Genomic DNA, 25,747 nt, shown 5'->3' on the forward strand with positions numbered 1-25,747 from the left:
TATCTAGTGATGGTACAGCACCTGCTTCAACTCTGGTAGACCACATCTTGACAGCTATGAGGACATGAACAGGTCTACATCTTGGGAGGGGTTATCAGAGTCAGGTCCCAAATCATTCCTGTTACCCTACAAAAGCCAGCATAACTGTTTAGGCTTTCATAAGCAAAAGACCACACTGTCATATCAAGTAATAGAGTCGAAGCCTCTACTCTGGACACTAAAGGCTTTGGGGAAAGTACTGGTGCTGTAGTCTCGTGCAAAAATTTGTATTGCACTCCAAATAATACAGCTTAACTCCTTTTTAGATAAAGCCTCTCCCTGTTACAATAAAGTTCTCTCTCAGTGGTATTACAGAAAAGGACCCAACAACAGAGGACAGACTTATTCCACACATTGGGTGTTCTTGCCTACTTCATAAGATGCAGCCTGCACCTGCCAGAGTCTGTCATACTAGCTTGGCCAAATGTGTAATTGCATCACTTAGAGGCACTTTCTTCACAATAGGTAACCAGAGAAAGTCTATCGCTTCTAGGATTACTTCTCAACCTTTTTTCATTCTACTGAAGCCTGAAGGACACCTAGGCACATTCCAAATAAAAGTTTTCAGAAGCGGATTAATTTCAGAGTGCCTACATAGAATATCTTGAGTTGGAAGGGACCCATAAGGATGACCAAGTCCAAATCCCTGCTCCTCACAGGACAACCTAAAACTAAGTTATATGACTAAGAGTATTGTCCAGACACTCCTTGAACTCTGACAGGGTTGGTGCTGTGACCAGTTCCTTGAGGAACCTGTTCCAGTGACCGACTACCCTCTCAGTGAAGCATCTTTTCCTAATGTCCAATCTGAACTTCCCCTGACACAGCTCCATTCCATTTCCTCACATCCTATCAGTAGTCACTAGAAAGAGGGGATCAGCTCCGTCCACTGCTCCCCTGAGGAAGTTGTGGACTGCAATGAGGTTACCCCTCAGCCTTCTGTTCTCCAAGCTGAACAAGCCAAGTGACCTCAGCTGCTCCTCATAATTCTTGCTCTCAAGACCCTTCATCATCTTAATTGTCCTCCTTCTCTACATAAACCACTGGTTTTAGTGAAGAGAAGATTACAGTCAGGCTCATCACCTATACCAGACTCGGAATCACCCTTCTGCTCTGAAGTCAGAAATGCTAGTAAGGCCATATTCAAGGCTAACATCAAAGAGCAGGAATCTTGGTGCAAGTTGGGCTACTTTTATAATCCTAATCTTACAGGGTAAATAAATCATCAACCATGAAGGGGAAAGCTCTTCAACCCAGTGTGTGAAATCATAGTGAGCAAAGAGGTTAACATCCCAATAACCACCTTTGGCCATTACTTAGCTTCCCTTATGCCACTGAGGAACAGAAGAGTAGATAATGCTGCTGCTGCTGCTTCAACAAACTTAGTGGCCAAATTAAGAAAATGGACTAGCAGGTAGATCAAAATAAAAGCCAGCTGACTCCATAGATACACCGATACATAAGGTGAAGGAGAAAGAACATGTTTCCTGCCTTCATTAGCCCAACTTCTGATTTCAAAGTCCTAACTCCAACAACTTCAGTCCCAAGCAAACTAGCAGACAAGAATAACTGCTGTTCCTGACTTCCATGTTCTCATCTATCTGCTAAAGACCTTAACATGACTACAAGAACCAATGACAGTAGAAGATGGAATGAGAAGCCATGATTGATTCAGACCTCGATAACACAAGTCCACTGATGATAAATTGACGATGCTGGTCATTTCATTATGGCTGGTTTGGGGAAAGTTAATGCTTCCCAGATCTGCTCAAGCACCCTGAGAAAGTAAACTGATGCTACCAAGCTGAGAACAGCTTCCTAAAGAAACCAGAAAGCTCCTGCAGCAACAGGGATCCTGACTCTTTTGCTGAGCTCTGGGTGCTAAATCATCAGCAATCAAATACCATTCAGAACTATCAAGTGATAAGCAAGGAAAACAGTGTATGATAGACCCCTACTCCTACAGGCTCTATCACTAGATGATATGTCTTGAACTAGTTTTACCCTTCAGGCTCAACTGACAGTTGTGTTAAATTCTGAAGATCTAGTTATATTACAAAATCTACCTGGGCACACTGGATCATCAAAAGACCTGTCCTGAAAGGCACAGGGTTCCTGAATCTGGTGCCAGAGGACTCCAAGGACAACCTTTTTCAGATTCAAAATAGCATCTTTACATACTGGCTTTAAAGCAAAGCCTGACAGTAAGGGTATAAAAATAGAATGGATTAAGCTTTGCAAAAAAAAGATAAGCGGAGGGAATACCTGTTCTGCTTTTCCTTGACAGGTCACCTATGATACCAGAAAAAGATATAGGATCTGTGTATGGTACATGTATGGCTGACCTAAGTCTCCAAGTAGGGACTCACCTATACTCATGTCAAGCAACTCTGCATAGAAATTCCTAGTGTCCTGCAAAATTCATTATGGAGCAGGCCAGCACTGTTCAATACTACAAAAGGCTACCATTCCCCCAAACAGGTCAGTTGCTGCTACTAAGAAAATTAAATGCTTATGAAGAACAGCACCACAGATGGTTGAGAACTGGTGATTACGTACAAATGAAGACTTTTTTTAAGGATTTAGCTCCAGGTCAGCACCACTCAAGTAGTACAATAGTTTGTTTGCTCTATACCATCTTAATGTAGATGCAAGTAGAAACATAAACCTGACCAATTCAGCTTTAGGACACAGGAGCAGCTAAGTAAGAAACTCGTTGCTTTGGTGGGATCAACACGTCTACTATATCCTATCCTAACCTGCCTTCTTGATTGCAGAAGAGCTCAACAGTGTCATGGCTGGGTGGACCAGAGCTGGAAATGAAGCAGGGGGACATAAATCTATTGCTTCTTCAGGCTCATGTTTCAGTGAGTACAGAAAATGGTGCTACACTGGATGCTGGCAAAAATATGTGCTGCACCCATTTCATCCCCTACTAAACAACGCTAGTTTTTCAGACTGTCTGACAGCAGGCCTCATTGCCTTTTTTAACCTACCCAGAAGTGCTTACTCCAGGAGTGAGAACTCCTCCACCTTTAATCAGCTCAGGTATATGTATTCCCATCATCTCTCCTGCTCCCACACTGAGATGTCATGTCCCTCAAAGTCAATGCAAAATCCAGCTTCTCTTAAATAAGGCTCCAGAGGCAACCAACTCCTGAGCTGGTGACCAGCTTCAGGACAACACAGTGGTTCAGAGTCCTGGAGCTCCTGGTTAAGGCAATTTTTACTTGCAGCTTAATTTTACATGAGGAATTATTAGCTAACCATAAAGAACAAAACAGAGGCTTGAGATCACATTGATAATAACAATGCATGAACAAGGCTGCAACAAATCGCGTAGTACTTACACTACTTTCTGCAATGCACTTCAGAGGAACAAGACTTCTGAGCATCCCAAATCCTCTGAGAGCTGATTATTACTAGAATGCAGCAGCTCACATGACATGGTCAAAAGGAGAATCACTACAATCTTTCCACAAGTTGTCAGCAGCACTCCACTTTGACATTAGAAAAAGAATCATCCTGACCTACCGCTCATTTTCTAGTCAAGCATGGGTAGATGGAACCATACAGACTGTTTCACTAGTCTTATTTTAAAACATGAAGCAGCCATGAATGGAGTCTCTTCCCTTAAATCTAGAAAACAAGTATACAACAAAAATACATTTACTTGGGAAAGGAATGAAGGACCACAACGGCACTAAACTGTTAGAGGAATAAAGCTGGCAACCTAATCTAGACAAATAAGTACTTGTGATTTAATTTTTATCTAGATGGCCATTATGTTGAAGTTCTACTTCCTAGAACAGCATTACAAAGACCAGAGTAGAATACACACTAAGTTAGTTACATTTTTCTAGAAGCTTTCCAAGCAAGGCCTCTGTATCTGAGTCTCAGATACAGGTTTGTGAAATCTGAGATAGTGATCATTTGAAAAGTTTCTCAGGACACACATGCAGTTTCATTGTTCACAGCCCAGAATTAAAAAAAAAACCAAAACACCACACACCACCGCCAAAAAACAAAAAGTACAATGGGTCTTGGGAACCTATGCATGCTGCCTTGAAACCTTCATTCCCATTTTTCTCCATCATGTTAACAACTATGAATTCAGCCATTCTGAACATTTCCAGCTAGAAAAAAAAACCCTGTCTTTTTTTACAACAGAGTTAGAAGTAGCACAACCAGAAAGTGTCAGAACAAGACACACAGATTAAAAATGAGCCATACAGCACAACACGGGCAGTTCAAATCCTTGGGACAAGGACCATCACTTAATTGTGGGGGAAGGTGGCAGAAAGTATTGAACTCTGGAAATGCCTCAGGCTCCCTAGGGAAGCAGTATGGCTCCTACTTAAGCTCTTTTTCCTGGGAAGCTCTTAATTTATGTTTACACTGAAATAAATGGAACAAAACAGTTTATTTGTGGGGGAGCATCTGAGAGGGTGGTTAGTGCAGCCCTGGGGAGGCAGCAGGAAGTGGAATAACCTCAGAGCCAGGCCCAGCAGAAAGTACATGAGGAACATTAGTTTCCACATACACAGCTCAGAGGCATCTAGAGGCACAACTGAAGGAGGAAAAGGGAGAAGCCAAAAAAAAAAAGCAGTTAAAAATTTTTGGTGTGCCTTTTTTTTTTTTTTTCCAATCCAGTTGTTGATATTTCTAGAGTATCTAATAAACTGCTACTTCACTAAAACTATTCTCGAACTCATAAATCCCCATGTATGCCAAGGTTCTCCAACTTTGAACAAAGGCATCAGAGTCAGTCAGGAGAAGCTAAGGCCAGAGAGGCAGCTAGTTTGGCAGGTCACTAAACAAGACATCAGCCATGGCTCCTACTTGATTCTTGATTTTCTCATCACCCCAAATATCCAAAGATGACAGCCTTTACGGTAGTGTTGAGTATTGATAATTCTGCAGCTTTCAAGTGCAATACAAGGGCCATACAAATGGACCTACCTTCACAGCTAGTTTAAACATTAAGTCCCAATACCTAAACACAGGATAGCTTAAGCCAAGCTTGACCTTTAGTTTAAGCGCTGAATGAGACTAATTCTAGACTCATTTCCCCTGCCCTGAGACTCCATCTTCGTGTATATATCCACATGAGCAAAAGGCAGCTAAAGAGCAGGAGGAGGCCTCTTTAGGAAAGATTGGGAAGCAGCCACTGGAAAGCCGGAGAAGGCACACTGTGGTACCAGCCACTGCTTTCTGGACCTCATCCCAGCAACTGCTGCCAGCCAGTTCTCAAATCCTTTTGCCAGCACATAGCTCTGCATCAAGGTTCTGCCAGAAGCAGGCTTTGACGCCACCATGCGGTACTCTCGCACAAGCACAAGCCCAGAAGCATGTACCACCACCGGTCCTTCCAAGCGCGGCATTTGCGCTTTCGTCCCCAGTCCTCAGGCGCATGTAGAGCAATAACTCAGAACTACACTGGGCTAGATGGATCAACAGATAACATTAAGTGCTCTAAAGGGCTGCTTAATAATCCACATCCATCCTTTGCAAGGGCACTAGTGGGTCAGTAACTTGAACTTCCCAGCACTTCCCCAGTTCCCTTTCAAGTCCCTTTTCATCATCCCATTTTCTAGCATGAGATTCTGATGAATGACGCTGGCAGAGGGACAACCGAGATTCAATGTCCCCTGCCCTCACAGAGATCTATACTGAGAAAAGAACCAGCATCCAGCCTCCTTGCAATAGGCAGCACATGCTTCTCTGTAGCATCAGATGCCTCATCCCTGGAAGTGTTCAAGGGCAGGCTGGATGTGGCTTTGAGCAACCTCGTCTAGTGGAAGGTGTCCCTGCCCATGGCAGGGAGGGTGGAACTATATGATCATTAAGGTCCCTTCCAACCCAAACCACTCCAAGATTCTATGAAAGCTGAAAGTTTCAAACAGTACTTGAGTCAATCAACAAAGATGCCCTCAGTGTCTTACCAAAGCAGCTGCCACGATGTGAAAGAAAGGTTTTACAAGCTGTGGCAATGGCCAGCTCAGCAGAAACTACAGTCTTGATAATCAGGTCCTCCACGCTGGCCATCAGTGCTGCAAGGGGGGAGGAAGAAGGAAAAAAAAAAAAAAAAAAAAAAAAAAAAAAGTAGATTGTGAAGTAGCACACAATATCGAGAAAAGCATGAGAGTATGCATATGGACAGACACCTTTGTGAATCAAAGCACATGAGAGCCTATGGATGATAAAGCAATGACATTTAGAAATCCATGCAAGCATAAGCATATAGATACATGCATAAGTATCCTAGTGCAAAAATACTCACAAATGGGAATGACAGAAGTGAGTATATGTACAGTGCAAGTAAGCAGAAACATGTGGCAAGCACATCAGCACAAGTCAGCTGGAGCCTGATCATTGCCCACTCAGAGTAGTAGGAAGGATTAAACAAGAGTGGGTTAGTGAGATAAGCCCTTAAACTACAGAGAATAAGCCACAGCCACAGAGATACAGAAAATTTTCTTGTGGACTTTAAGAGATAACTGTTCTGTGATGTTGCACCTTCCTCTAAAGCAGCTGTTCCCATACCATGATTCACAAATCATTTCAAAATGATATGACTGGTGACAACTTCCAGTCCTGCTGACCTACAGATAACCTGCAGTTTCAGTAACGAAGCTCTCTCCAGCTCCTGTATGAGACTGTAAACAGAGCTCAGGACCACAAATCTGAGCTGACAGAGCAAAAGGCAAGAAAAGATCCACGTTAGATGTAGACCTGGATTCTACACTGGGCTTGGAACAAGTCATGCAACAGAAAGAACACCACACTTAGTTTCTGTTTTCAAGTATAATTAATAAAGTGAGAGGAGGAGGGAATGAACAAACACTAGAATCCTAGTCTGAAAAGTTAGCAGGGATGATAGGACAGCCTTCCTCACCCCTCAAAGGGAGCACAAGCAAACAGCCAAGACCTCCAGCAAACCCACACAAACATTTGGTAATCCCTGTCCCAAAGAACATCTAGTACCAACCACTTGACTAAAGAGTCCGATTTAGGCCTACAATTACTATTTCTTATGTTCAGATAATGACATGCAGGAACCTGAATAATTACAGAGGAGCATGCAAGCAAATTCAGATGTGAATTTCTGTGCCAGAAGAAAACTAAGTGGAAGCAACTCAGCATGGGAATATCTAAGTGTATATAAACACCCCAGAGCACAAAAATCTTGCCAGCCCAGACAAGGCCAACACTTTCCAGCCAGCATTCTGCCTCCCTATGACCAGAACAAGATGCATCAGAGAAAGGTGCAAGAAGCCTTGTAATGGATAGTTAGAGAAACCTGCTTGCCTTGCTCAGCAGTTTACTTAATAATTAGGAGTGCAGTTTTATACTTTAGGTTCGCATGTGGTGTGGAAATGTGTTGATATAAATAATTACGTGTGCACAGCTTACTGAGAACACATGGTGCATGTGACTGGACATCCATGCACACGTATGATGGGGAAAAGGTCTACTCCATCTGAAAGCCAGATTCAAACCCCTTCCTCCAATGTCTAAGTGTTCCCTTGCAACATTTGCAATATGGACATAGCTGCTATCAGTAGTGTTACTGATGCCTCAGTATCACAGGTAATTTATCCCTTAAAGGATATACCTGGATTGTGCTCTGCAGATGCATTTATTCCCAGCCGACCTGGCAAAGGTGTGGAAGAGGGAGCTATTTTATATGGAACACAGACTGAAATGAAAACACCCAGCAAAAACCTGAGCCATGGAAAGATGACACCACATCCAAGAGTCATTCAAACTGGCACAGCTCTCCAGAGGTTGGTCACTCATCAGACTGAACAGGCCATGGGAGCAGTAGAGGGAGGGAAGCTTTTAGAAGGAATGGAATGACCTTAAGAAACGGGAAATGTAGGTAAAATATTAAGAAACACACCCTGAGAAAGTCTCAGAATACTATTTGCAAAAGGGAAGGGGTAGGCCTCATCTCTGGGGATAGGACTCATCTCTGGGGATAGAGAATGAAAGCCACAGCTTTAGCGAGCAAGCTGTAAGAAACAATGAATGCTTCCCTCCACCCTGCTCTGGTGCTAAATGGGACTCACTGGGGCTCTTCCCTGACTTCTTAGGATTCACGCTAGTGAGATGGTTAAGATCCAACAAAGGAATAAAACAACAAGATCTGTACTGACCTGCAGTGTCTCTCCCCTCTTGTTTTAAGTACCTCAGCATTGCACTCATGCTCCACTTGTTTCCATAATCCTCTACTTCAGGATCATCACAGCTAAAAACAAATGAAAGCAGGAGGTTGACACCACTGGCCTACCTCTACAGATTTGCACCAGCCTTAGACCAACTTAGGTAAATTGACCCAACCTCTAGAGATCAAGTTCCAGTTTCCAGCCAAGTACCTGACGTAATCTCCACTCTTCTTGTTGACGCTGTAATTGGTCAGATGCATGAACTGGTTTTTAATGTTCTTGGATGCCTGGTCATACCTCACTGTTGCGAATCTGTAAAGAGGGATAAAGATTCACAGTATTTCTTGGATAAGTGACATGCTTGTAATTATGACCTGCTACACAGACGACTCAACAATAACAGCTAGGAGAGAATGCATGTAATGAGACTCCATCAAATGCAACCTCTCCTCACAAGAAATAGTTTATTCTCAAGGGCCACATCCAGGTGCATTTAGTCTCTTTTTCAGTGTCTTGGAACAGAGAGCTCCATTTGTTCTCCTGGGAGTTCTCACAGCCTAACAGTGTCCACATCATGGTAGGCACATTTTTTTTCTCAACTGCTTAGATTTGTGGTCCTCAGGCATTCTGGCAAAACAGGCCACTTTGCCTTAGACAAATCAGTGTCACGGTCCCTTTGATTTCGCAATAGGACCCACCACAAATACGTTAAGATCCACCGGTCCTGGGAAAGGAACACATTCAGAGCAATCATATACAATATGATACCACAGTCAATACTTCCTGAAGTCTCATACAAGCACAGCTCAGTTCTTACATACTCCAAGGATGCCTTCGGAAAGGTTGAGGGTGGGAACAGATTTCTAGTGCCACCAGCTACACAGCCTACAACTGCCAATCCTCCTTCTCAAGAGGCATCCAGGAAAACAGGTACAACCTGCAGGCTAGATCAGTTTGTCCAACAAGGCAGCATCTGCTGCACTGTGCTGTCATTCTCAGGGACTACAAAGCCCTTCCATATCTCAAAAACGTCACTTAATTGTGTACAAGGAAAGAGACCGTAGGGAAGATCACAATCAGGAGCAAGACACTCTTACATGCTTATCTAGTCTCCATATGAACCCTGTTACAGCCAACAATACGACAGTTAAAGCAGCCTGTTTATTATGGAAACAGTGGTAACCTCCTGATTAAAAGGCATTACTTGTCCTGTAACCACGTACCCCATCACCACTCCCTTAGCCATACACTACCATCACAAATGTTTGTGTTGGAATGAATCAAAGAATTGATCCAACTGAGAAACAGCCCAGTGTTTTGGTCTGTAAGGTGTCTGAGGGATTTTGGTGGTGGCGGTGTTGTCTTGGGAAGCGGCAGAGGGAACAGGATGTGAGAGGTAAAAAGGGGTGCATAAGGATAAAGGTAGATCAGCTCCCTGATCCAGCTACAAAGTTGTAACTTGATAAGCTTTTTCTTTTCCTCCTTTCCCCCTCTTCAGCAGCCACACAGACTTAAGCTACGTCTAACTCTATTTCCTCAGCTATCTGCCTTTATCTTACTTGCATAGTACTGGCACAAGAGCACCCTGCACAGCAAGCCATCTACAACCAGCCTTTTTTGCTAAGTTATTTATCAAATCAGATCAGTTCACTGCATGGGTCCAGAAATGCTTGTGGTGGCACAATACAATGGACACAAGCCCCTGAATGAGCACAGGAATACACGCAAAATTGCACTGAAGCCATTTAAACAGTACTCTTATCAATAGCACACCTCTTTGAGAAGAGGTTGAATGAATGCTGAAACAATACAAGCTTCTGGGGGAAGCAAAGTAGCTTCCTGCAACCAGGTGTTAGTACAATTGACCATGCTACTCCTCCATTCCAATTTGCACTGCGCAGTCAGGGAAACTGATCGTATACCTGTTCCAGGAAAGGAAAAGGTCAACATGAGAATGGGAACAGCAGCCAGGAAAGGTGCAGGACTGTTTCTCTTGATAGCCATGCCAATTTAAGATGCTTAAAACTACATCTTATGCAAAAGTTGCTTTCTAAAGATGTAGCTGCGTGATCAGCCTTTGTCAATCAAAGGATGCACAGCAGCTGAAAGCTCATTACCTGCTTGGTTGCATACTCAAGCCACTCTAGTTGATCTGCTCCACAAATTACATAGCCACCGGCAAGTCAGAACACTTCATAGATTTGACTGAACACCCACTTGAGCAAATATAGAAAGATTAACTTCCAATCAGATGCAGGTACACCCTCCTGCAGCCGTAACATAGGAGAGAGTTATAATGCAGAGTCAGGACAGGAAGAGGGCAGCACCTCCGTTTTAGGAGCAGGCCACAAAACAACTTTTAGAAATTATCAAACATTAAGCGGACAATACTACTATTTGTGGTGATATTTGAAAAATCTTACATCCAGACAAGGACATGCCATCAAGCTAAATACAATATAATAGAATAGTTCCAGATGGAAAGGACCCACAATGACCATGCAGTCCACATGCAATCATTTTCTTATTCTGCCTGTAATCAAATCCTGTTTTGAAATATATTTTAGGTCTCAGACTTCAGAGAAAAAGAAAACAAAAAACCAAGGGCAGAATCCAGGGCATCTGGTTGGCAGAATGATCAGTACGAGCCACTGCTAACCACCACAGCTTGTAACAACAAGCATGTTCTATCTAGTTCAAAACCAAAGTCAACAAGAGAAAACACACTTTCTTCTTCACTCTGACCATCCTCCCATACCACAATAGCTTAAGATGCTAATGTCTCGAAAGAGATGAAGGGGATTAAAAAAGGGTAAAGGGGAAGTCAGACATACACTATCCTAAGAAGCTCTGGCAAGAGGGAAAGAAAGTACCAAGGAGAGCAGGGTTAGTTGCAAGAAGAGGCGAGTAGATTTGGGTGAAGCCTGAAAGAAGGAAAAGGGCAGCAATGCTCAAGAAAAACGGAAGAGAGAGAGGGAGGGGAATTTGGGACATCTGGCTGTGCAATGAAGTTAAAGTCCAGAAAAGAATGCATCCCCAATTTGCTTTATGAACAGTCATCTCTCTTCATCCTTCCCCTATTATTTTCCATAGTTCAGAAGCTGAACTATACAAGGACATCTAACAAGTTACACACACAAAAAAATCCTTCCTTTAGAAAGAACTGCCAAAAAAAACCCCAAATCTCATTTTTCAGTGAAAACAGAGCCACTACTGCCCTCACTTGGTAGCCATTTTGAGAAATATTTCTCTCTCCACAAGAACTGTACCAACAAATCCATGAAGATGCTCATCAGATTAAAGCTATCCTTAAATACCCAGGTGGGAGCAGGAAAAAAAAAAACAACTCCATGATGTAACTAACTAAGTAGCAAGGTTAAAAAAAGTGAAAAAGATTTTGCAACGTATTTTTCTGAGCTTTAACTACATATGAAGTCAGAGCAGTTGGCAACAGAAAAGAGTTTGGAAGTTTGGATTCCCTTTCCACATATTTCCACAGCTTAAAGTATTTGAATTTCTTCTCAGTTTAACTATAAGTTTCCTGGATTTAGCACTTGTGTTTTGAAAATCGTGACAACAGCCCTATATATTTTGTTCTTAATTATGACTATCATCTCCACCTTAACAATAATTTATTGGCAGTGTACTGAAAACATTTGTTGATCATATACTTTCAGCTAGATCCTGGAAGATACTGAGCACAAGCAGCAAGCTATTTCACAAAGTCATGGCTCCCACAATACTTTGAAGTACAGGGCAATTAAGTTCACCATGCCTATCAGCTTCTTATTGTTTTTAATTATGCACATAATCAGAAATATGAGGATATAAACCCCTGGCAGATGTAGACAATACTTCCAAGCAACAGTATTTCTTTACTTTGCAAATGCTTTCATTAGCTTTCTTCTACAGAGACCATCCTTAATTATTAGGTGGTCTAAGCTCCATGCCCATAGAATTTACATTTCCATGGCAACTGATTATTCAGAAGGGTTTCAATGTGCTCTACACCTCTCAGTACATAAACCTTTTCTTCTACTGGGATGCTGTCATCTTAAGGGATATCACAGGCCTGCTCAGCAATGCATCAAAAAAATACAAAACATTAAATGATTCAAATCTACTATCAAAAAGCCCCAAGCTTTAAACAACAGAATTGAGTCCCAGCTTTATATATCCTCCAAGACCTGGTTAGACAGTCTTACTAGCCTCATGCTAAGTTCAAGTCTGCAAATGGAAAATCCAAGTTATTTCTAGAGCCTCTATCAATAGCCTCTGGATGTCAGAATGGTGACAGATCCAAGTACAATGCTTGCAATAGCCCACACCCCTTACGCTTGTTTTTCACACTTGCTTGGGATGGAAGAGCGTTACTACCACTGAAATACCAGTTACAATTACCTTCAGTACTATATAGTTCTACAGCTTTTCATACTGTATTTCACTGTATCTTTCTTCCACAGTAGTAACAAGGCCACTCATCCAGCATACTACTTCTCCCCAGGAAAGAGAAGAGACCTGCATGCTACAGAATGCCTTTCTTCAACAAAAATTTACAGGCTATTTTGAGAGACACCTAAGGTCATAGGAACAAGCCTTACAGTAAGAGTGGAAAGTAGGAAAACTTAAACGCTTGTAAAATACTCTGACCTCAGGTTAACACCTAGGAAAAAAAAAAATCTTACAGTCTTCTAGATGATTATTTCATTTTGGGAGCCCCTTCTTTCCTGATTCCAGGCCACTTACCATAATAGAATAAATAAAGGCCAAGATCCTAAAAGCAATTTAGGAACTATATGGTAAGGTGGCACAGAAAATAAAGGGTGAGCCTGTTGTTTTCTCCCTAACACAATATACCACAAGCACATGCTGCAACATTCTGCACGAGATATTTTCCTAAGCGCTAAAGGCTTCATGCCCAGGTATCTCATATTGCTATAATCCAGCCAAAGAGTGATGAAGGCACAAATAACTGAGGCCAGGTCATCATCTGCCAGGATAGGACTGTTTCCTAGCCAAAGCATTACTTGTGGATGCTGCTATGTGGGAACCTGCAATCAGCCAGGAATCCAAGAGTACTCCTAAACTGGGGGCTGGACTGTCCACACGCAGAGGTGCATCTTCAGCCAAAGGAGACTATTTTATCAAGTGAAACTCTTCAAAACACCATTTCCTGCTCACTAACGCCACCTCTTCCTTGCTCGGCTTCAAACAACTCTTGTTTTCCCCCACTGTGATCTGATCCTGTCCAAGTTCTAGACTACTCCATAGGCCTTGCAATGCAGAGACCCAACACACTTAGCACTGCCACATATCGCTGGTAGTTAAGTTTGTGTGGTCTGAATGGTTAAACAATTGGATCCACATTGCTTTGAATTCTTCCAAAGAATTTTTCTATAGGACTTATCAAGTAGAAAAAAAATATCTAGTAACAGGTGAAATTTTCCACCTCAGAAAAGGTTTCCTACTCTTCGGTGCATTCTTCTCACCACAACTCACCTAAACCAAGCAGTTCTTGTTACCAATGTGAAATATCATAGAGGTAACCAAGAAAGGAACGGATGTCTGTTCTGTATCCACCATTAGAAGGTTATCAACTATGTTTTGGTCTAAATTCAGATTTGCTTTCTCCGTTAACACAGGTTCTAACCACAAGTTTTCAAACTTGGATTTCTCCTGTGTTGACTGAATTCTCTGTCACCTGCCAATGGAATTGAGAGGTGGAGGGGAGGCAGGCAGAAGGTGCAGAAGGAATGGTCCCCTAACACAGTATTAACCTGGGTCACCTCTGTGATATGTATTACACAGGGATAATAGAGCTCATAGCAGCAAGGACATAGGAAGCACCTTCCCCTGTCTTCATGTTACATACTGCTTGGATCTTCACTTTCATTCACTTGTTTCCCTGGCCTTACTGTACTCCCATTCTCTCAAAGATCGTCCCCTTCTAATGAATCTTGTCCTTTTAAAATCTGAGGAAAGAGATAAATTAAAGGAAATCAAGGACACCTACTAACACGATTAGATTCCAAATCTAATCACGATCAAATAGATTAGATTCCAAAAGCATCTAAACAGAAGTATTTCAGGAAAGCTTCTACCCCAAAAATACAGTTGGAAATAGGAAAGGTTAAACCAAGGTTGACTGTGCTCTGTTCAGTTTCCACACAAAACTGCTGCCAGCAACGCAGCCTCCCAGGCAGAAGTAGCAGCAATCATATTGTGAACAGCCCTTGGCAGCCTTCCTCCCGTTCACTGCAGCTCCTCCTTCCTCTGCAGGACAGAGGAGATGCCCTTCATTCTGAATTCAAAACTTAGAATAGAGAAATTACACTCATACATTCAACTGTTCCAACACATCTGCCCATACTTTAGCTGGTCACAGCCAAGTCACGCGGACACAGCAGCTCAGACAAAGGCAACAACCAGTTCCCTTTACCAGGAACTACACACCACTACAGAGCTCACCTTCAACAACAGCACATTTGCCTTCCCTCCATACTTTCTCTTGGATCAGACAGGGGCAAAGAGCATTCAAAAGCAATCAGTAGAGTGGCAGTAGCAGCAGCAGGAACAGAAAGTCAAGGGAGAAAACCTTAATAATCCCTTCAGACTCCAGAAGTACTCTCAGCCTCTAGACTAACAGTATATCACCTAGAGGCATCCAAGCTCTCTGCCTCCCTGTCATGCTTCAGACCTCCCCTCTTAAAAAATCACCTTTGACATTCCGATACAACAGATTACTGCCCTCCCTCCCCATCTTGTAACAGTTCACTATAAGCCTAATAGGCAAGCTTAAGCTTCACCTTCAATAGGCCACCTACTCCACAAGCGACGTGCAGCACTTTTCCCTGTTGACCTAACAATCTACAAAACACATCACAGAGCCCACACTTATCTCTAGAAATCCCCAAATCCACCACACCATGCCAAACATTGATCTGCCCTTAACACACGTTCCCCACACTGCCTTAACTCAAACAACTCACCCTTTTACTGCCACACATTCAAACAGAACACTACTCAAGAGGTTGTACACCACTTATCCCCAGCATTATTTCAGGAAACGAATTGACCACAAGGTAAAGTTTGTCATATGCAAGACATTTTGGAGATATGTAAACTGGATCATTAAATATTTACATAAGATGTTACATGGTTTTGCATGAAACTTGGTAGCTCTGGTATGCTTATTTGAGACATCTAGCCAGGGCCTGGGAAAGGAGGAGGAGAAAAGACCCTGGAGTGGGAAAAAGGAAAGAATAGTTAATCCTTTTTCTCTCAAACAAGTACTACAGAAAAAGCACACATTATGATAGTCTTTTCCATGACTGCACACAGAGCTCCTGCTTAAATGTCCTAGAAATAACCAGTGTAGTGTTTCTATAAGCACGTTCCTCACATTTTAAGCTTGGAGTCACTTTCTCAGTCCCTCATCCCTCTTCCCTCCCCTCCACACATGTTAGGCTTTGGCTTCACTGACAGTCTATTAGCTGCCGATTTGTTTATGAAACTAAGGCCACAGAGAGAGTTGTTTGCACCACTCAATTCTCTTTCTGGTTCCCATGAACTACTGTTAAAATCAGGATGAAAATACACAAGATGCCCTAAGGGAATTGTTCTATGGACTAGAACTGGTAGAGGAGAACTACAGATACTTCCACTTTAACATTATCAAGGTCAGGACTCCAAAATACCACCTGCGACCCAGTTCCCTTGCAGTACAGGACAGAAAACAGAAGTCTTGAAACCATCACAATCCCACTATCTCCAACATGAGTATTTTCCACAGCATCCACCTGGTATGTCAGTTAGCAACTGAGCATGAATAGGAGCCAAAGCTTGTAAGTGATTTACTAAACATAAAAAAAAGTTTTGGTGATATCTCTTATGATGGCAGTTTCTCTAACCAAAGCTGGATAAAATTATTCAAACAGTTCTATGTTAAAGAACAAGATCCAGGAGCAGTTTTACCAGATGTCTCCAGCAACAGGAAAAAAAATATTTTCCTTTTTTATCCTCTCATCACAGATTTGTAAATTTTCAGCTTATGCACTGCCATTAACAGTGCTTTGAACCTGCGATGCGTAAGAAAAGACCATGAAGGTGATCAAACACTAGCACATGCTGCCCATAGAAGTTGTAAAGTCTCCTTCCGGGAGATACTCAAAAGCAGTCTGGACACAGTCCCAGGCAACTAGCTCTGGCCCTGCTTGAGCAGGGGGGGCCAGACTGGGTGACCTCCAGAGGTCCCTTCCAATCCCAGCCACTCTGCGATTCAGTGAACCTCTTCTGTTCTGTTTCTCACAGTACAGACTGTCACCAAGAGTTGCCCAGCCTCCCTGATTCTTTAGGACACCAATCATGTCTGCTATGTAGTGTCATGTAGTTATACCCAGAGACCCACTGTGCCTGGGCAGACCACCCTCTGCTACCCAAACAGATTCAGAGGACAGGGACAGGGCTGGGGGGGCGGGCTGTGGGCGTGTAGTTTGAAGTACATGGAAGATAGGGAGGGGGGAATCTATAGAAGATATCAAAAATGATTTTGCTAGTTAGTCTTTAGCTACCTTTCCTTCAGGATTTCCTAAAACATGCCCTCAAGAAGACAGGTTGCTGAAGGCAGCAAGACACTTTTTACTGGACAACAGTGACATGCTATGTCAATATTGTAACTACACCCCTACAAGGTATACAAATAGTGCTCAAGGGGCCATTTTTCCCACTCCTTTTTTTTAACAACTCTTTCAACCAAAAGAGGAGATTTGATGATGCTCAACAGAAGTAGGTTATTCAAAATGAAACCCCTGTCCAAGGGCCCTAAGGGCCACTCCTACACCACAGACAAGTGTCTAGCTACCTGACACAGGAACAAGATTTAATACAGGGCATCAAGGGGCCTGACACATATAGTAAAAAATATTTTAAAATGCTTATATTACATATATATGAAAATACATATAGTAGGCTTCCTTGCAATCCTCAAACAGTAGCAGGCTGAAGCCAAATGATCCCATTTTACAGAAGACAATTCAAAGGAAAAACCACATTGTCTAAAAATCAGGTGTCTCTATAGGCAGCAAATGTCTATTAAAAGACATATATGGATAAACAGAGAGATCTGTCCCCTCAGTGACTCTGATCCTGCTTATCTTAATTAAGAAGCATGAAAGCAGCAGAAAGTCTCCCGGCTCGCTACACTACCCACTCGCCAAAAGTCCATTAGTGAAAAAGACAGTGAAGAATACTGCTCCGCAGCTTCTGCCGAGGCGATTCCCACCGGAGCGGCCGCAGCCGGAGCCCAGTGTCGGTGCAGACGCCAGTCACGCTCCCACTGAAGCGGAGGCTGGCCAGGCAGGGGGACAGGGCAGCTGCGGCCCAGCCGGCTCTGGCCTAAGCGCAGCCTGTGAGGTAATGTGAATTCCTTGGCTCCAAGCGAGCACCTGAATTCTTTGGAAACCACAGGAATCCAGCAGAGAAAAGGTAAATATCCCAGCGGAGCCAGGGCTAATTAGGAGGCCAGGCTTACAGAAGGAGGGGTTGATGTGAGGTGAGGGGGTGAGCTCAGGCAGCCCCGCCATTGTGGCATCTCCCCTGTCCCTCTGGAAAGCCTCCCCCAGCGGTGGGTCACTGGGGCCTTGGCAAGAACATTTGCGTTTCAGCTCAGTTTTGCCTTTTTTTCTTTTTTTTTTTTAAATCCATTTTTCAAATTCAGTGTAAACCTGACCATGAAACCTGCTGGGCTAGGCCCCTTCTGTTCAGGCTCAGAAATAAGGCTGCCTAAACACCCAGGTTTAGTAGACTATAGAGAATTCTCCCCAAAACAAGGAGCCATTTCATTATGAATTCCCCACAGTGTGTGTCAAGTCTCCATTACGTACGCAGGCACCAAACAAGATAGATCCACTAGGCTCCTTTCGGTCCTACAAGGAGGGACACAGGAAGGAAAATTTGGAAAAAAAAGAGAAGCATCTCAAGCTGTCAGAACGGGGAAGGCTCAACAACAGCAGAGGCTGTCCCTGGCCCCATTTCCTCTTCAGCAGTACTTCAGACACAAGTCAGGCTTGTTACTCTCTCCTTGCATGGATGCCCTTGCAAAAACCAGCATAATCCACCAATTCAACAGTTGGCTGTAACAGCAGCCATGGGACCTCCACGTAACTGGGCTTGGTGAGTCACTTTCAAAAACATTGCAAAGTCTGTTAATAAACTACGGGTTTAATTACAACGTACCTTTTATTCATAATAGGATATAAAAGGCATGTCAATATAGTCCATCACATATTTTGCAAGTCTCAGATAAAACTACGTAGATTTTTAACATATGATCAGATGACTGAGTTACACACTTTAAGCAAACCTGGACCAAGCTTGCCAAGACCATCTCGTTCTCCAAACCTTTACCTTCGATGCAAAGGTCCCAGCTACAGTTCTCCGAGCTGTAAATCACAAATAGCCAATCTAGACAGTAACTTCCCTCTCCAGCACCAACTTACTTAATATCTGCCAATTTAACAGATGTACAGCAGCATGCTTTGTCTACTTTTTTTTTTTAAGAGTATGTACTAGAAAAGTGTTTGACAACACATTTTTCAATGCAACAGACAAGGATCTTCAGTCACCCAGTGCTGCTTTATGCCTTAAGCACAGCTTCAGTCTTGTTTCAAGCCTCAAGAGAAAGGAAAAACCCTGCTCCACTCCCTCCAAACAGATCACTGAATATGCCCAAATGAATCTATTAGCAGCATTCCTTCTAGAGGTGGACCAGGCCCAAAATATGCAACAGAAGGTTTTACGGTCTGAGGGAGGCGAGACCAGAAAAGTACTGTTGTAAGATGAAAATATAGAGCACATTCACTGATACCTTTCTTGTTAACTCTCAAGAAGTCTGACACCTGGCTCTGCTGACCTAAGGCTCTGTCCCTACTAAATTCAGCTTATTCCATGGGGACTAGGGTGGAAATAGCTACAAAATGAACCTACTCAACATCAGCACTTCTTAAGTTGTACTCAATACACTTTTAGGGGGTAAGCAAAAAAAAAAAAGCTTTGATGTCAGTTATGTGCCTTAAAAATTGCATTAGAAGAATGAAAAAAAAACACCCAAAAAAAAACCCCCAACTTTGGCCAGGGCAGCACAAATCAAGCAACAACAGGTAAAGGCTTTACTTGTTTTGTGGGGTATTTAGTTTTGGTTGAGTGGGTTTTTTTGGTTTTGGTTTTTTTACACACATCTCTGGGTACATACCCTTTACATCTTCCTCAAAGGAAACTTTTTCTTCACTCTTCCACATAGAAAGCAAAACACAGGTTGCACATGCTGGATCCATAATCCCTTTCTTCTCCTCAGCACTGAAGCTTCAAATTCTACTCTAGATTATGTCATGGCAAGTCTAGCTGTGCCAAGAGAAACCAGGCCTAAGGAAGTATCTAGTCAAACATCACAAATGTGTGTTATACCAGATCTGTTCCTTTTAAAGTTGATTACATCTTATGGTTTCCTGAAAGCACTCCTTTCCTGGTAGAGGTCACCAACTTCACTGAACAACCAGCTTTCTCTTCTACTTGGAATATGCAAAGCATAATACTGGAAAGGAACATTACCTTTCAGACAGACTAAGAAAAAGGGAAAAAAGAAAATTAAGAGAACATCAAAGAGGTCACCCTGACCACAGTTCAAAGATTACCTACCTTCAGAAAGCAAACTCAAAACATGGAAGTCACCATAGTGCCCCACAAGCAATAGCGAAGGTCCCGAAAACAGATTCTTTTGTTCTGCTCGTGGGTTTCCTCTTAGACTGCTTCAATATCACCTTTGATTCCAGGTCCTGATCTTACCTCCCAGTCTCTGCTACAAATTGCTTCCACTCTTAAGCAGTGTGGGGTTTTTTTTCTTAAATGAAGAGTAAAAGATCTTCTACTCCCAAAGGTTAAAGCATTTCCCTCTCCCTGCACAGCTGAAGTTTTGTCCCAGCTTTAAACCAAAGCATTACACTGTGTGAGGCAATAAAAGGGTCTCTTCCAGCACTTAACTCACACTATTTAAGTGGATGGCAAAAAAGCTAAATACGAAGCCAGAATCCAGTAGCTCCAGGTTCCTTACCTCTCTCAGACTGAAGCTGCAAATCCAGGGTATGGGAAAAATCCAAATCGCCAACGCTAAAGACCACTAGTGCCATCTGGAGGCCATACAGAACAGCCCACCGAAAGTTTCCTGTCAACCTCTGCTCACGCTGGAGTGTTGTCACAGAATGGTCGAGGTTGGAAGGCACCTCTGGAGATCTTGTCAACCCCTTGCTCAAGCAGATTCACCTACAGCAGACTGCACAGTGTCGCATCCAAGCAGGTTTTGAACGTCTCCAGGGAAGGAGACTCGACGATCTCTCTGGGCAGCCTGTTCCTGGGCTCTGTCACCCTCAGAGTACAGGAGGTTCTCCCCATATTCAGAAGGAACTTCCCGAGTTGCACTTTGTGCCTGTTGCCCCTTGTCGCTGGGCACCACTGAAAAGAGCCTGGCCCCATCCTCTTGGCGCTCAACCTTAAAGATACTTGTATTCATTGATAAGATCCCCTCTCAGTCTTCTCTTCTCCAGGCTAAACAGACCCAGCTCTCTCAGTCTTTCCTCAAAAGGGAGATATTTCAGTCCCCTCATCATCTTTGTAGCCCTCCATTGGACCCCCTCCCAGCAGTTCCCTGTGTCTCTCGAACTGGGGAGCCCAGCACTGGACACAGCACTCCAGATGCACCTCCCCAGGGCAGAGCAGAGGGGCAGGATCACCTCCCTCGACCTGCTGGCCACGGTCCTCCTAATGCCCCCCAGGGTCCCACTGGCCTTCTTGGCCACCAGGGCACACTGCTGGCTCGTGGGCAACTTGCTGCCCACCAGAGCTCCCAGGTCCTTCTCCGCAGAGCTGCCCCCCAGCCCGTACTGGTGCACGGGGCTGTCCCTCCCCAGGGGCAGGACCCTGCACTGGCCTCTGCTGAACTCCATCAGGTCCCTCTCCGCCCAGCTCTCCAGCCTGCCCAGGTCTCGTTGAATGGCAGCGCAGCCTCTGGGGTACCAGCCGCTCCTCCCAGTTCTGTATCATCAGCAAAGTGGCTGAGGGCACCCTCTGCCCCTTCATCCAGGCCACTGGTGAGTTGAATGAGACTGGACCCAGTACAGACTCCTGGGGATCACTGCCAGTTAGATGCCTCCAGCTAGACTGCGCTGCTGACCCTCTGAGAAGGGTCACCCTCTGAGCTCTGCTATTCAGTCACTTTGCAATCCACCTCACTGTCCATCCACACTTCGTGTGCTTGCACCTGAAGGAATAACCCTGTTCAACAGTACAGGCTGGGTGGATAGAAAGCAGCTCCGCACAACAGATAAGCAGTCCTGGTGGACAAGTTGAACACAAATTAGCAGTTTGCTTTTGCCACCATGAAGACTAACCATGTGCCACGCTGTATCAGCAAGAGTGTAGCCAGTAGGTTGAGGGAAGTGAACAGTACCTCTTATTTGTGAGTGCTTGGCAAACACTGGACACACATCTAGAACATCGTGTCCACTATGAACCCTCCCTGTACAAGCATCGACTAATAGGTGCAAGTCCAGCAGAGAGCTATTAAAATGGGCTGAAAAACACAGTGTGCAGTGAGAAGCTGGGTAGGAAACAATTGTTTTGCTAAGAACAGATCTGAACTGCTGTGTTCAACTTCTTAATGCATGGCTATAAAGACAGAGCCAGACTTTTTTCAAAGGCAAACAGCAGAAAGACAAGGGGCAAGTCTAACTACAGCCAGAGAAATTCTCATTAGATATAAGAAATACACACATTCACAGTAAGAGTGGTCTAATGTTGGAACAGGTTGTCAGGAAAGACTATGGAATCTCCATTCCTGGAAGATATTCAAAACTTTACAGTATAAGGCCATAAAGCACCTGCCCAAACTTTTAAGAAAGTCTTGAGAAGAAGGTTAGACTAAAAACCTCCAGACTTCCCTTCCCACTTAAATAATTAGATGAGTCTGTCTTAAGGGATTCACTAGAACTGTCTGACCAGTGTGTTTCAGTCAAAAGAATACACCTATTTCCTTCCTCATTTCCTTCCCTAGACCTAGAATTGTTAAAAGAAAAAGAAAGCGTGCACTTCCGCACATACACTTTCCCCTCCAAGCAAAACATGTTACTGTACAGCCAGAGAAAAACGCTGTCTATCATGGAAATAGCACACGTGCCCCCAGAGTAGAACACTTTTCTCTTACACAGCTAGATATTTCTAGAAGTAAACTCTTTTGTTAAAGAGGATCAGCAGAACCACCCTTAAGAAATTAATGATGGTGCAAATCCTATTTTGGAGGCCTGCTGTGCACTGCCCATTTTCAGAACATCCTAGCAATCTCCTCATGTATTCACAATCGATGATCTTGTTTTCCCTCTTCACTTTCCAATAACATGCAATATTAGCAACTAATAATTTTATTGCCAATTTCCAAGAGAAAGTCTTGCATGCCAGGCATGTTTAACACTCCTTTTCTAAAGTGAATATAGTTGTTTTCCACTGATCAAGATGAGCTACCTTCTCCTGCCCTGTTTTAGGGAAACAGTTTGTTCACATTACCTTTGCAGATGGAGGCACACCACAACACACCTGAAAGGGATCTGTTAAACAATTTAAAGGATAATTTTTCTTGTATTAATGTATCTTTTTGGATTCATTATCTGCTCTTGATAAAGATAAGTTGGATTCAGTATCTGTATAATGCAAAGCTGTGCAGGCTTGAACCCCAGAGATACTCTTTCTGGGTGTGTCAGATGGGCTTCTAAGACATATTCAGCATTGTCTAAAACTGTTGCAGAAAACAGCCCTATGGTGCAGTCTTCTCAAACACCACTACAGTTAAGTTTCTGATCTGTTGGAAATTCAGTGATTATTTTAAATGTATTAGTTACTATAGAAAGGTATTTAGCTGAACTTCTGTGATGAAGAGAAACAGGTATTTTTAGTAGACAAGTGTTCCTCCTGGGAATCTTAAGTATCTTTCAAGACTCACGTGCAAAAGAAAACTGACACCTTGCAGGGTAAGAACAGTGAACTAGTCTAAACCCACTTGATACTGTGGAAAATAAAAATACTGACCTGAAATTTAGAAGAGCAGCTGAAAGTATTAACATAAAGGCCAACACACCCAACAACAGGTCTCCCAACTGCTTTTGTCTTGCGGATTAAACAGTAATTTAGTAAGTCTAGGTTCCCTTCTCCTTGGGAGGATGGAAAAGGGGCACAAAGGCACCAGAAGTCCAAAGAGATTTCAAGAACATGAACTTGAGAATGAACACACCAATGATGGCGTGTGGTCATTGAAGCCTTAAGAGTTGAAAACTTGCTTTATTTATTACATATGTAATAAAGTGCCTCGCTAAAGATCTTATAATCTATATAATGAAAACTGATGGGACACAGCACGATGAAGTATCATATATTTCAACTGCAGAACTCCCTAACTGGCACTTCCCTCATTTGTCATTGTGTCAGGAGGCAAGCCAAGACATCTTTGGTTCACCAAGTGCAGTACACTGAGAAATAAGAAACCTCCCCTACCTGGCCAATCCTTCCTCGTAGAGATAGATGACAAGTGGATCATAGGATGTAACCAGAACATAGAGGCGCACATCGAATTTGAAATCTGGAATACAGTTGTCATGAGTCAGTGACTGCAAATATCTTTCAGACATCATATCCAGTTGAGGAATTACAGCAGACCCTGAGAGCAATAAACTGTTATCTGCTGCTGATGTAGGTGCTTGAAGCTTTCATAGTTGAAAAGCTTCCAGATTTTAAGGAATTCTCTAGTTACATTTTTCAGGTACTAGAAGATGATAGACCACTCCATCATTCGACTAAATTCCTGCAAAGGTTGCAGAGATCCTCAGGTCTGGGGTTGGGGGAAGAGAAAAGCAATTCCTAAGCACACTCACCATCTATGAGCAGGGGGTTGCTGATGTAACGAGAAACCAGGATGTTGTCTTCCAGGACAATCTGGTTTGGCTACAGAAAAACAGAGAATCCAAGAGTGAAAAAATAGGAGGCTTAAAGAATAAGAAGAATGCTAGATCAAACCCACCATTTCTTCCAGCCTTTCCCTCCTAAAGCAACTCTGTAGCAACAACTATGTCTGGGGAGGGAAGAAACAAACACAAAATTAAAAAACACTGTCAGTCACAACATATTTAAGGTAATTATACCCTAACCAGAAGCCTGGGAATTATTACATTACCAAAAAACCTGCCCATTGAATCTTCCAGTTAAGTGCTCCTTAGAGTAGAATACAGACTTAACAGCCACATGGCAATGATGTAAGAAAATAGGCAGGAAAAAACCACATCTAAAGAAGTGACTGACATTCTGTTTACTTCTCAAATTTTTAACCAAAACACATGGAGTAGGGGTTTAGAAGACACTGAAAGGAGTCTGTAAGTATCATTGGTGAGGAAGTCACAAGTGAAGAAAATGACTCCTCAACTTGTGATCTTTATAGCTAGATCCTGGGCTGGTAGCCAACTTTTTTGCCTACACTGAGTAAGTACCACACCTTCTACTGAGGTTCAGTTCACAGCAGTGGTTACTGTACCAGGAAGACGCTATCCTTGTAGGTCAGAACAAAAAGCTCTATCTGTGACAAAGCAGCTCTATCTATGACAAATACACATCACAAAGTCATGGGATCTGTTGAAAAAGCCTTTACTTTTTGCTGCATGCAAGCCTCTCTCTTGTAACCAGTTCTAACTACTCATACAAACAGTTTCTTCCAAAACATTTTCTTGCCTTCAGTTTGAAAAAGAGCCAAGAGAACCAGTCATCCTGCCTTTATTTAATTTTGCATGTATTCAGCCACATCACCAGCATTGTGAGCAGGAAGCCTAGGCATATAAAGTGCATATATGCAACGTGAGGGAGCAACCTCAACGTCCCTCAGCACATCACACGAAAGCGACAGCCTGTTTTATTATGGATCAAAGAAATTCAAAGGTTTGCCATTTTGTTGCGGGTTTTGTTGTTGTTTTTAAACACTTCTGTAATGAGATTCTAGAAGACACTCCCTTAATGGCATCACACTGAAGGAAAGTGAAGTCTTTGGGCCAAACTAGCTAAAGTGTTTCTGGAACAGATATACACAAAGGGAGATTGGTCCCAGAAGGGTCTTTTCCCCAGTTCATGGCCAACTGCCACATAAGCCTGAGCTCGTTCCTCTCTTTCAAGCAAAGAAAAAGCTGAGTGCAGCTCTGGAAATACTTACCTCATACACTTGGCGAATTTCTCCCTTATTTTATGGGAAATGATCCAAGTAGAGAACAGATGAGGCAGCATGACCCCTTCAGTGCAGGGGAGGCTAAAGGGGTTTGAGTGAGTGAAAACAAAATGACTCACCAGTCAGTTTTGCTGCTGAGAATATTTATTGGAATCTTCTCATGTGTTTGGCTCCTGCCCAGATGTATTTGTTACCTATGACAACCTAACTCCCTGCGAAGCCCAAAAAGGGCAAAAGACACTAT

General features: G+C 43.1%; 1 protein-coding gene across 9 annotated transcripts in view; it reads right to left on the reverse strand.

The window, feature by feature from the left end:
• Positions 1-25,747, reverse strand: part of TTLL5 (tubulin tyrosine ligase like 5) — a 133,183-nt gene that overhangs the window by 99,195 nt on the left and 8,241 nt on the right. For 8 of the 9 annotated variants that reach the window (XR_008747481.1, XR_008747482.1, XM_055806041.1 and 5 more), the window contains 5 exons: positions 24,173-24,242; positions 23,796-23,880; positions 8,421-8,522; positions 8,202-8,293; positions 5,985-6,092 (listed from right to left, as the gene is read on the reverse strand). Coding sequence is in view for 7 of the 9 variants with exons in the window: in XM_055806041.1 (XP_055662016.1) it covers positions 5,985-6,092; positions 8,202-8,293; positions 8,421-8,522; positions 23,796-23,880; positions 24,173-24,242 (457 nt within the window). In the remaining 2 variants the exon portion in view is untranslated. The remainder of the gene's footprint in view (positions 1-5,984; positions 6,093-8,201; positions 8,294-8,420; positions 8,523-23,795; positions 23,881-24,172; positions 24,243-25,747) is intronic. The other variant, XM_055806050.1, reaches the window with a different exon arrangement.

Source organism: Falco peregrinus, chromosome 1 (genome assembly GCF_023634155.1).
Source record: "Falco peregrinus isolate bFalPer1 chromosome 1, bFalPer1.pri, whole genome shotgun sequence".
Taxonomy (NCBI): domain Eukaryota; kingdom Metazoa; phylum Chordata; class Aves; order Falconiformes; family Falconidae; genus Falco; species Falco peregrinus.